The 12,677-nt window shown below is 46.1% G+C and overlaps 1 protein-coding gene across 2 annotated transcripts in view; it reads right to left on the minus strand.

Moving 5' to 3' along the window:
• URB1 (URB1 ribosome biogenesis homolog) overlaps positions 1–12,677 on the minus strand; it is a 141,183-nt gene that overhangs the window by 95,188 nt on the left and 33,318 nt on the right. For both annotated transcript variants that reach the window (XM_040338871.1, XM_040338872.1), the window contains exon 11: positions 3,603–3,776. In XM_040338871.1, coding sequence (XP_040194805.1) covers positions 3,603–3,776 — 174 coding nt within the window. The remainder of the gene's footprint in view (positions 1–3,602; positions 3,777–12,677) is intronic.

Below are 12,677 nucleotides of genomic sequence, written 5' to 3' on the forward strand. Positions count from 1 at the left end.
CCCACGCTGCCAAAAGTACCAATACCTGGTTTAATGATCATGGTATCACGGTACTCAATTTGCCAGAAAACTCACCTGAACTAAGCCCCATAGAGAATCTGTGGGGTACTGTCAAATGGAAGATGAGACACACCAAACCCAACAAGGCAAACAAGCTGAAGACCGCAACCTGGGCTTCCAAAACACCTCAGCAGTGCCATAGGCCGATTGCCTCCATGCCACGCCACATTGAGGCAGTAATTCATGCAAAAGGAGCCCCAACCAAGTATTGAGTGCATACTATACTGCAGTGTTTCTCAACTCCAGTCCTCAAGGCGCGCCAACAGGTCATGTTTTCAGGATTTCTTTCAGATGAAATGGCTGTAGTAATTACTAAGGCAGTGAAACTGATCAAATCATCTCTGCAAAATAATGGAAAGCCTGAAAACATGACCTGCTGGGGCACCTTGAGGACTGGAGTTGAGAAACACTGCTATACTTTACATACTTTTCACTAAGCCAACATTTCTGTATTAAAAATCTTTTTTTTTTTTATTGATCTTGTTTAAAATTTTACATGTTTCTGAGATACTGAATTTGGTGTTTTCACTAGCTGTACGCTATAATCATCAAAATTAAAAGAAAGAAATGCTTGAAATGTATCACTCTGTGTGTAATGAATCTATATAATACAGTGCCTTGAAAAAGTATTCATACCCCTTGAAATTTTCCACATTTTGTCATGTTACAAACCAAAAACTTAAATGTATTTTATTGGGATTTTTTATGCGATAGACCAACACAAAGTGGTCCATAATTGTGAAGTGGAATAATATGTCAAAAGGGTGGCGTACATTTGTATGGCGCCCCCCTGAGTCAATGCTTTGTAGAACCTCCTTTCACTGCAATTACAGCTGCAAGTCTTTTTGGGGATGTCTCTACCAGCTTTGCACATCTAGAGAGGGACATATTTGCCCATTCTTCTTTGCAAAACAGCTCAAGCTCTGTAAGATTCGATGGAGAGCGTCTGTGAACAGCAATTTTCAAGTCTTGCTACAGATTCTCAATTGGATTTAGGTCTGGACTTTGACTGGGCCATTCTAACACATGAATATGCTTTGATCTAAACCATTCCATTGTAGCTCTGGCTGTATGTTTAGGGTCGTTGCCCTGCTGGAAGGTGAACCTCCACCCCAGCCTCAAGTCTTATGCAGACTCAAACAGGTTTTCTTCAAAGGATTGTCCTGTATTCAGCTCCATCCATCTTCCCATCAACTCTGACCAGCTTCCCTGTCCCTGCTAAAGAAAAGCATCCCCACAACATGATGCTGCCACCACCATGTTTCACGGTGGGGATGGTGTGTTCAGGGTGATGTGCAGTGTTAGTTTTCCGCCACACATTGCGTTTTGCTTTTAGGCCAAAAAGTTAAATTTTGCTCTCATCTGACCAGAGCAACTTCTTCCACACGTTTGCTGCGTCCCCCACATGGCTTCTCGCAAACGGGACTTCTTATGACTTTCTTATAACAATGGCTTTCTTCTTGTCACTCTTCCATAAAGGTCAAATTTGTGGAGAGCACGACTAATAGTTGTCCTGTGGACAGATTCTCCCACCTGAGCTGTGGATCTCTGCAGCTCCTCCAGAGTTACCATGAGCCTGTTGGCTGCTTCTCTGATTAATGCTCTCCTTGCCCGGCCTCTCAGTTTAGGTGGACGGCCATGTCTTGGTAGGTTTGCAGTTGTGCCATACTCTTTCCATTTTCGGATGATGGATTGAACAGTGCTCCGTAAGAGGTTCAAAGCTTGGGATATCTTTTGTAACCTAACCCTGCTTTAAACTTCTCCCCAACTTTATCCATGACCTGTCTGGTGTGTTCCGTGGCATTCACGATGCAGTTTGTCCACTAAGGTTCTCTATCAAACCTCTGAGGGCTTCACAGAACAGCTGTATTTATACTGAGATTAAATTACACACAGATGGACTCCATTTACTAATTAGGTGACTTCTGAAGGCAATTGGTTGCACTAGATTGTAGTTAGGGGTATCAGAGTAAAGGGGGCTGAATACAAATGTACCCCACACTTTTCACATATTTATTTGTAAAAAAAAAAAAAATTGAAAACCCTTTATCATTTTCCTTCCACAATTATGTGCCACTTTGTGTTGGTCTATCACAGGGGTCTCCAAACTTTCTAAACAAAGGGCCAGTTTATGGTCCTTCAGACTTCAGGGGGGCCAGACTAGGGCCATTGGGAGTAGAAAATGTCCAGGTTTCCAGTGGGAGTGAATAATACCATATCTTTAGTGACAGTGGGAGGACTTAGAGCCCCATCATTGGTGTCAATGGAAAGAATTGATGATGTCAGTTGGAGGAATAGTGCCCCATTGGTGTCAGCAACAAGAAGAATGCCCAATTGGAGTTAGCTGGAATAGTGCCCCAAGGGCCGCATTAAGGCAAGCAAAGGGCCGCAGTTTGGAGACCGCTGGTTTATCACAAAAAATCAAATTTTTGGTTGTAACATGACAAAATTTGGAAAATTTCAAGGGGTGTGAATACTTTTCCAAGACACTGTATATATGAGTTTCACTTTTTGAACTGAATTACTTGAATAAACTTTTTCATGATATTCAAATTTTTTGAGATGCACCTGAACATCTTCCTTACGCAGGGTTTGACAAATTTGCTTAGAATCTAGGAGCCAGCTAAAAAAGTTAGGAGCCAGAAAACGCGCCCCGTCGCGATGAGCTTGCGCGCAGAAGCGAACACATACGTGAGCAGCGACCGCACATGTAAACGGTGTTCAAACCACACATGTAAGGTATCGCCGCGATTGGTAGAGCGAGAGCAATAATTCTAGCCCTAGACCTCCTCTAACTCAAAACATGCAACCTGTAGAGTTTTTTAAACGTCGCCTATGGAGATTTTAAAGGGTAAAAGTTTGACGCCATTCCACGAGCGGACGTAATTTTGAAGCGTGACATGTTGGGTATCAATTTACTCGGCGTAACATTATCTTTCATAATATTAAAAAAAATGGGGATAATTTTACTGTTGTCTTATTTTTTAATTAAAAAAAGTGTAATTTTTTCCCCAAAAAAGTACGCTTGTAAGACCGCTGCGCAAATACGGCATGACAGAAAGTATTGCAACGATCGCCATTTTATTCTCTAGGGTGTTAGGATAAAAAACATATATAATGTTTGGGGGTTCTAATTAGAGGGAAGAAGATGGCAGTGAAAATAGTGAAAAATTACATTAGATTTGCTGTTTAACTTGTAATGCTTAACTTCTAATACCAACGGCCACCACCAGATGGCGCCAGCTTACACATCTGGTGGTAATAACTTGTAATACCAACAGCTCACCACCAGACTTCCAAGCCAAGTCGCCAGGACCCTATTTCTAGTCGCCATGGCGACCTGGCGCCCGGGATTTGTCGACCCCTGTCCTTACGCATAGGCATTTTTAAGATTAGTCTGGTTTAGAGTGGAATTATATTTTAATTAATTAAAGATATTACCCTGTGATAAATTAAAATTGATAAATATAAATACCCCCCCCCCCCCCTCCAATTCTTTGTGCCTGGCCTGCATAGATAAAAATGTTACATGCTATTCTCACCTTGCTGAGAGCTTCTCTGTATTTCTGGGCGAAATCTGCCATCGTTGTTGGAGTGTACAAATCAGATTTCTGCCACACTTCTTCCTTTAGACAATGGTTGATGTTCTGCTCGGCCCTTTTCAAGATTGAGGAGATCAGGGACAAGATTGTATGTTTTACAATCTTATTTGGCACCTGCAACAGAGAACAATGTATTCCATGTCAAGAAGGGAAAATGTCAGCTCATTCCAATGAAAATGATAACATTTATCTAAGTTTGAATACAAATAATCAAAAGAGCCTGAAATCTCAGCGTGAAGATATACAGCCTTACAGCTTCAATAAGGCATCTGTTGCAAATATAATGCTCTGCAGTGCTTTCCTTACAGGGAAATAAGAGATAATTTGTCTGCATTGTTTACAATTGCACACATCTTTGGCATACATAAAGGTTTACTGTCATTATAAAGTTAAAGGGGTTGTAAACCCTTGTGTTTTTCATCTTAAAGCCTCCTATGCATTAAGGTGGAAAAACTTCTGGCAGTGACCGGTCCCCCAGCCCCCCGGTTTTACTTACCTGATCCCTCGGCGGAGACGCACTCTTCCTCTGCCCGGGGTTCTCGGCTCCTGATTGGATAGATTGATAGCAGTGCAGCCATTGGCTCCCGCTGCTGTCAATCAAATCCAATGATGCGGGTGCCGGGGGTGTGGCCAAGTCTTACATTTGGCATCTATGGATGCCGAATGCTAGACTCGGGAGCGCCGCCCGCAAGGTCCCCCCCAGGAGAGCACTTCTCCTAGGGGGCTATACGATGCGGGGATAAGCCACGAGAGCCGGAGAGTGACCCCAGAAGTCGAGGATCGGGGCCACTCTGTGCAAAACAAACTGCACAGTGGAGGCAAGTATGATATGTTTGTTATTTGAAAAAAAAAAAAAAAAAGGCGGCGGCTTACAATCACTTACAAGTAAGAAACTTACCAGGGGATCCCAAAAGAGAAGGATCAGGGCTGCTCTGTGCAAAACCATTACACAGAGCAGCCCTGATCCTTCTATTTTGGGATCCCCTGTCAGCACCCTGGGCTCCTCCACTTCTCATAGGAATGGTAGCACACGTGCAGGTTTCGATCCCGAGCCACGCTCTGTGTGCCCATTGACACATACAGTGTGGCTCTGCCATGCCCTCTGCTCCCTTGTCACTGTATTTGATTCACAACAGCAAGAGCCAATGGCTCCCGTTGCTCTCACCGAGTTCGGTGAGCAGGGAGCGAGAGAGCAGTGCTGCTGCTCTTGGGCACAACATTAGATCAAGATCAGGCATTTGGGGAGGGGGGAGCTGGTAAAACTTGACAATGGTCCAAAAATGTCCGATGTGTCCACCATAAAGTCGCAGTCACGTTAAAAATTGCAGATCGCCGCCATTACTAGTAAATTAATAATAACAATGCCATAAATATTTTGTAGATGCTATAACTTTTGTGCAAACCAATCAACATATGCTTATAGCGATTTTTACTAAAAATACGTAGACGAATACGTATCGGCCTAAACTGTGGGGAAAAAAAATATGTTTTTTTATAGACTTATAGATTTTTTCGGGGGATAATTATAGCAAAAAAAGGTAAAATTATTGCATTTTTTCCAAATTTATGCTCTATTTTTGTTTATAGCGCAAAAAATAAAATCCGCAGAGGTGATCAAATTCCACCAAAAGAAAGCTCTATTTGTGGGGGAAAAAAAGTCGTCAATTTTGTTTGGGAGCCACGTCGCACAACCGCTCACTGGCTGTGATTGACAGCAGCGGGAGCCAACTTTCAGCCAATGAGAAAGTCTCCTCATACAGTCGAAATTATTGCGGGCATTGCTGGATCGGAGGGGGCTCAGGTAAGGATTGGGGGTCTGCTGCGCACAGAAGGTTTTTTTACCTTCATGCATAGAATGCATGAAGGTAAAACATCTTCAGCCTTTAGAACCACTTTAAGCCCTGAGTGGCATGTTCTTGTTTTACAGAGCCTTCAGTTCTGTGGACCAGAAATCCTGTTCTGCTTCATGATCGGCTGTAATGAATGGATTAAGATGTCTTCTTGAAGGACTGGCAATGCACACAGTACACAAATTATATAGGTTAACCACTTCCATACAGGGCACGTATACACCTTCCCGCCCAAGCCAATTTTCAGCACTGTCGCACTTTGAATGGCAATTGCGCGGTCATGCTACACTGTACCCAAACAAAACTGGCGTCCTTTTTTCCCCACAAATAGAGCTTTCTTTTGGTGGTATTTGATCACCTCTGCGATTTTTTTTTTGTGCGCAACAACTGAAAAAAGACTGAAAATTTTGAAAAAAAATATGTTTTTATTTTTTTCTGTTAATTTTTTTGTAAATAAGTACGTTTTCTTTCAATTACAGGCACTGATATGGCGGCACTGATGGGCACCGATGAGATGGCACTGATGGGCATCGATGTGGTGGTACTGATTGGCGGCGCTTGTATGCGGCACTGATGGGCACACATAGGCGGCACTGATGGGCACACATAGGCGGCACTGATGGGCACTCATGGGCGGCACTGATGGGCACTCATGGGCGGCACTGATGGGCACTCATGGGCGGCACTGATGGGCGGCACTGATGGACACTCATGGGCGGCACTGATGGGCACTCATGGGCGGCACAGATGGGCACTCATGGGCGGCACTTATGGGTGGCACTGATGGCTACTTATGGGTGGCACAGATGGGCACTGATAGGTGGGCACTGGGCATGGATGGGCACTGTGGGGTGGCACTGATGGACACTGTAGGGTGGCACTGATGGACAATGTGGGGTGGCACTGATGGACACTGGGGCGGCACTGATTTAGCTATGTTGCCAGTCAGTGCCCATTTGTGGGCACTGATTGGCATCTTTTTTTTTTTTAATGCTTTTTTTTTTTTTTTTTTACAGACTTTTTTTTTTTTTTTTTGCCCACCCTGGTGGTCCAGGGTGGGCATCCCTGGTGGTCCATGTGGCGATCCGAGGGGGGGCTGCGCTGATAAACAATCAGCGCGAACCCCCCCTGTCAGGAGAGCCGCAGATCGGCTCTCCTCTACTCGCGTCTGTCAGACGCGAGTGAGGAAGAGCCGACAACGGCTTTTCCTGTTTACACCGTGAACAGCCGTGATTCGACACGGCTGATCACGTGGTAAAGAGTCTCCGTGAGAGACTCTTTACCAAGATCGGTGTTGCGGGGTGTCAGACTGACACCCCGCAACAACGATCGCCGCGATGCGCGCCCCCGGGGGCGCGCAGCGGCTCAGAATCCTGAGGACGTCATATGACGTCCGGTCAGGATCAGACAACCACTTTGCCGCCGTCAATATGTCATTGGCGGGCGGCAAGTGGTTAAATTTAGGAATAATAAGGGATAAGCCACCTTCCATATTATGGTGAAAAGAAAGTATAGGCAATGAAGGACCGAAATAGGCACCACATCCCATTGTAATAGGTTTAGGGATACAGAAGGCGGGACTTTAAAGGTGCCAGAAAATTAAACAACTTGTTTATAAAAATATAAATTTTATTAAATATCAACATTTTTCTTTAAAAATGACAAAGAATAATCAAAAACATAAAATTTGTATATAACAGTGCAGACACTTCTGCTCTACATGTTTCGCCCAAAGGAGTTTCCTCAGGAGACTTAAAAGTATAAAGTTGATACTTATTCAAATAGATATCAGTGTATCAGATATTGGTGCCTCATTTCCTTGAAAAGAGTAATTAGCTGCTGGCATTTAGAAGGAGAGAAGACCGGCAGATGGTATATTCCTGATGACCAAGCAGATCCAAAATAGAGCATACAGCAGTGGGTGCCCTCCTGCTGCATAAACGTGTTTGATCAAAAAAAGAGATTTTTAATACAGCTTACCTGTAAAATCTTTTTCTTGGAGTACATCACGGGACACAGAGCGGCATTCATTACTATATGGGTTATATGGAGTACCTTCAGGTGTAGACACTGGCAATCTTCAAACAGGAAATGCCCCTCCCTATATAACCCCCTCCCATAGGAGGAGTACCTCAGTTTTGTAGCAAGCAGTATGCCTCCCAAAATGGTCCTCAAAAGAGGGGTGGGAGCTCTGTGTCCCGTGATGTACTCCAAGAAAAAGATTTTACAGGTAAGCTGTATTAAAAATCTCTTTTTCTTTATCGTACATCACGGGACACAGAGCGGCATTCATTACTATATGGGATGTCCCAAAGCAATGCTTACAATGAGGGGAGGGAGAACATCTCCAAGACAAAAGGATTTAATTTAGAGATATACTCAAATCATAATAAATCCAACTTATTTGAGAAAAATAATCTTAAATTTTAAATTTAACTCAAAAAAAGAGGAGCCCCCGGAATCCGAGGGTCTCAAACTGCAGCCTGCAGCACTGCCTGCCCGAAGGCAGTATCAGTATTCCTTCTTACGTCCAACTTGTAGAATTTTGTAAATGTGTGGACAGAAGACCAGGTTGCCGCCTTGCAAACTTGAGCCATAGAGATCTGGTGGTGTGCTGCCCAGGAGGCGCCCATGGCTCTAGTAGAATGAGCCCTTAATGATACTGGAGGAGGCAACCCTTTCAAGCCGTAGGCCTGAGTGATCAATTGCTTAATCCACCTAGAAATGGTGGACTTTGCAGCTGCCTGCCCCTTCTTGGGCCCATCCGGTAGAATAAACAGCACATCTGTTTTCCGGATCTTCTCTGTAGCTTTAAGATAGGCCTTCATGGCCCTGACAATATCCAAGGTATGCAGCAACCCTTCCTTTCTGGAAGTAGGTTTAGGGAAGAAGGATGGTAATACCAAATCCTGGTTCAAATGAAAACTGGATATGACCTTCGGTAAGAAGGAAGGATGAGGGCGGAGAACGACCTTGTCCTTATGAAATATAAGATATGGTTCCTTACAGGATAAGGCTGCCAGTTCCGAAACTCTTCTTGCGGAAACTATGGCAACCAAAAACACCAACTTCCTTGTCAGTAGAACCAAAGGAACTTCAGCCAACGGCTCAAACGGTTGTTTCTGTAAACTCGACAGAACAAGATTTAAATCCCACGGACAAAGCGGGGATTTAACTGGAGGTTTAATACGTAAGACCCCTTGAAGGAAGGTCTTAACCAGCGAGTGGGTGGCCAGCGGCCGCTGAAACCACACTGACAGGGCAGAAATCTGTCCTTTGATTGTGCTTAATGCCAATCCTTTATCCACTCCTAGCTGGAGAAAACTTAAAACTCTATCTATGGTGAACTTGCGAGGAAGCCATAGCTTGGACTCGCACCAGCCTATATAGGCCTTCCAGACCCTGTGATAAATCACCCTAGAGACCGGTTTCCTGGCTCTGATTAGGGTAGAGATTACTTTCTGAGACAGACCTCTACCCCTGAGAATCAAGGATTCAGCTTCCAGGCCGTCAAATTTAGATGCCGTAAGGCAGGGTGGAGGATCGGACCTTGCGATAGCAGGTCTGGCCTTAGAGGCAGAGTCCAAGGGTTTCCCACTACCATCCTTAGGATTAGTGAGTACCAAGCCCTTCTGGGCCATGCTGGAGCTACCAGGATAACTGGTATGTGCTCCACCCGGATCCTGCGCAGCAGGCGGGGTAGTAACTGGAGCGGGGGAAACGCATAAAGAAGCTTGAACTGATGCCAAGGGCAAACCAGAGCATCGGTTCCGCAGGCCATCGGATCCCTTGAGCGGGACATGAACCTGTCTAGCTTCTTGTTGAGTCTCGATGCCATGATATCCACGTCCGGCACTCCCCATCTTTGGCAGAGTGCTTGAAAGACTTGTGGATGCAGAGACCATTCCCCCGGCCATAGAGTCTGGCGGCTTAAGAAGTCCGCCTGAAAGTTGTCCACTCCGGGAATGAATATTGCCGATATGCAGGGCACATGAGCCTCTGCCCATAGGAGAATCAAGCTCACTTCTCTCTGAGCGGCCTGACTCCTGGTCCCCCCTTGGTGATTTATGTATGCCACTGCCGTGGCATTGTCTGATTGAATTCTCACCGGGAGCCCCTGCAATTTCGACGTCCAAGCCCTGAGGGCTAGTCGAACAGCTCTGAGCTCCAAGATGTTGATGGGTAAAAGCTTCTCTGGCTTTGCCCAAATACCTTGGCGAGTGGAACCATCCACAATCGCTCCCCAGCCCGTCAGGCTGGCGTCTGTGGTCACTATCTTCCAAGCCACTGGGCTGAAAGATTTTCCCTTCAGTAGATTCTGAGGGTCTAACCACCAACACAGACTTTGCCGGACTCTTGATGAGAGAGGCAACGGGATATCCAAGGCCTGTGGCCTTCTGCTCCATGCTGACAGGATGGCTGCCTGCAGGATGCGAGTGTGGCTCTGGGCGTATGGCACCGCCTCGAAAGTAGCCACCATCTTGCCTAGTAATCTCATACATAGGCGAATAGTCGGTTCTTTCTTGCTTAGAACCAGTAGGATTAATTCCTTGATGGCTTTGACCTTCCTCAGAGGTAGGAACACCCCTTGTTGTTCCGTGTCTAATCTCATGCCGAGATATTCCAACTGCCTTGTGGGCTGGAATGCTGACTTTTCTCGATTTAGGACCCAGCCGAACCTCTCGAGGTATTGGACCGTGAGGGCCACTGCTCGTTCCAAGCCGGGAGACGAGTGGTCTATGACTAGGAGGTCGTCCAGGTATGCTAGGATCGTGACCCCTTGGATCCTTAGCTTGGCTAGGATTGGAGCTAGAACCTTCGTGAACACCCGGGGGGCCGTAGCCAACCCGAAGGGAAGCGCCACGAATTGGAAATGACGCGAAGCCACCATAAAGCGTAGATATCTTTGATGTGGCTGATAAATTGGAACATGAAGGTAGGCATCCTTTATGTCTATGGACGCCATGAAGTCGTCTTTTTGGAGTGTGGCAGCTGCTGACCGCACGGATTCCATCCGAAATGAGCGGACTTTTAAGTATGCATTTACCATCTTTAGGTCCAAAATTGGCCTGACATCTCCATTGGGCTTTAGGATGATGAATAGGTTGGAGTAGAAACCCAGCCCCTGTTCCAGGACTGGTACCTCTACTATTACTTCCTGGGAAAGTAGATGATCTAGAGCCGACCTTAATGCGGCTCCTTTCTCCAGATCGTTTGGAATCCTCGACTCCTGGAAATGAGGAGGAGGAAACCTTAGGAATTCTAGCTTGTAGCCTGTGGCCACGGAAGACCGTACCCACTCGTCGGGAATGCTGGCTTCCCAAATCTCCGAAAAGAGTCGCAGCCTTCCCCCCACCTTCGTGGGTGGGGGCGCCCCTTCATGAGGTAGACTTGGGGGCTGGTTTTGCTGGCTTGCGAAACCACTGCCTCTTGCCCCTAACAGCCTGTCCTTGTGATCTGCTGTTGAAGCCGAAGTTTGTTCTTGCAGGAGGCCGTCGATACTGCTTGGCATTAGAGGGCCCCTGCCCAGGGGAGGACTGTCGTTTAAACGCAGGTCCCTGAACCCTCTTCTTAGTTGGCAAGAGAGTACTCTTGCCGCTTGAAATGGTCTGAATGTATTTATCCAAGTCCTCTCCGAAGAGCCGTCCTCCATGGAAGGGAAACCCTGCCAGGAGCTTCTTGCATGGGGGCTCAGCCTCCCAGCTTTTTAACCATAAGAGTCTTCTCATATGGATAAGGGATAATGATAAACGTGACGCTTGTTGGATAGAATCCTTGATTGCGTCTACCGTAAAACATATGGCCTTAGGGACATCCGAAAATTCTTCTGCCTGCTCGGCAGGAATAAGTTCAAGCATTTGCTTAAATTGATCCGATAAAGCTTGAGCGACTCCAATCGCAGCCACGGCTGGCTGTACTACTGCCCCTGCAGAAGTGAAGGAGTTCTTAAGTAGGGCTTCCAAGCGTCTATCAACTGGATCTTTGAAAACCTGTACGTTTTCTACAGGACATGTTAACGATTTGTTAACACATGAGATGGCTGCGTCTACTGCAGGAGAAGCCCATCTCTTGGAAAACTTTTCTTCCATAGGATATAAGACAGAAAATTTCTTAGGTGGAAAGAAAACCTTGTCTGGTTTGTTCCACTCTTGGAACAAGACTTCCTCCAATAGAGGATGGATCGGAAACACAGCACTGCTTTGAGGCGCCCTCAGTGAGCCCAAAGCTGAAACCGTCGATACCTGGAGATCTGGTACAGGCAGGTTGAATGCCTTATGGACCAAGTCCGTCAAGCCCTGAATCCACCAGCTCTCCCTCAGGGAGACTGCCCCAGACTCCTCTGTATCCGGATCTTCGATCCCTGAACCTACTTGGTCTCTGTCCAAGAGGTCCAATTCCCCAGAGGAAAGGACCTCCTCTTCCGAGGGTCCGCGCACGGGTGACGGAGATCTATTCCGCTTACTACCCCGCATGGCTGCGGCTATCATTTCTCCCATGCTTCTCCGCATCTCATTTAAAGAGGCGAGTAACACCTCCTCCGTGACCACCTTAGGGTTGGGTTGACTCGCGTCAGCTCTAGCCCCAGACCCCGATGGCCCAAAGGCTCCCTGTGGGGAAAGCAGCGGCATAGCTCTATCCGAGACCTCAGATTCTGCGGGGGAATCCCCACCTTTTGTACCCTCTGATCTTGATGCCATGGTACAATACCGAGGTACACCTGCTACTTATTGGTACCTGGGACTTATAATAGTTAAATGCCCAAACACCTGTTTGGGGAATAAAAAATGTTTCCTCTACCCTAGATGACACTTTTTTTTTTTTTTTTTTTTTCAAAGAAAAACTTCTCTTCTTTTTTTTTTTTTTTTTTTCAATCTAGGCAAGAAAAAACATTCTATCCCCCTGAGTAGTATTGCCAAAGAAAAGACTATGAGATGGAAAAGAAAACCAGCCTATTCCTAGGCTAAACCACAATCTTCTGAAGACTGTAGTATTCTTTCTGGCCACTGTGTGTCCTCAGCGCCCCGTGCTTCACTCCAGTCCTTCCTCCCTTAAGCCAGAGAAATGAATGAGCTGTGGCATCTAAGGAAGGGCCGCCCCTTCCTTTAAACCACTGACCCGCCCTTCCCCCCCAGCTAAAACGGCGCCAAATGCGTCTATAACACGT

Source organism: Rana temporaria, chromosome 2, assembly GCF_905171775.1.
Source record: "Rana temporaria chromosome 2, aRanTem1.1, whole genome shotgun sequence".
NCBI lineage: Eukaryota > Metazoa > Chordata > Amphibia > Anura > Ranidae > Rana > Rana temporaria.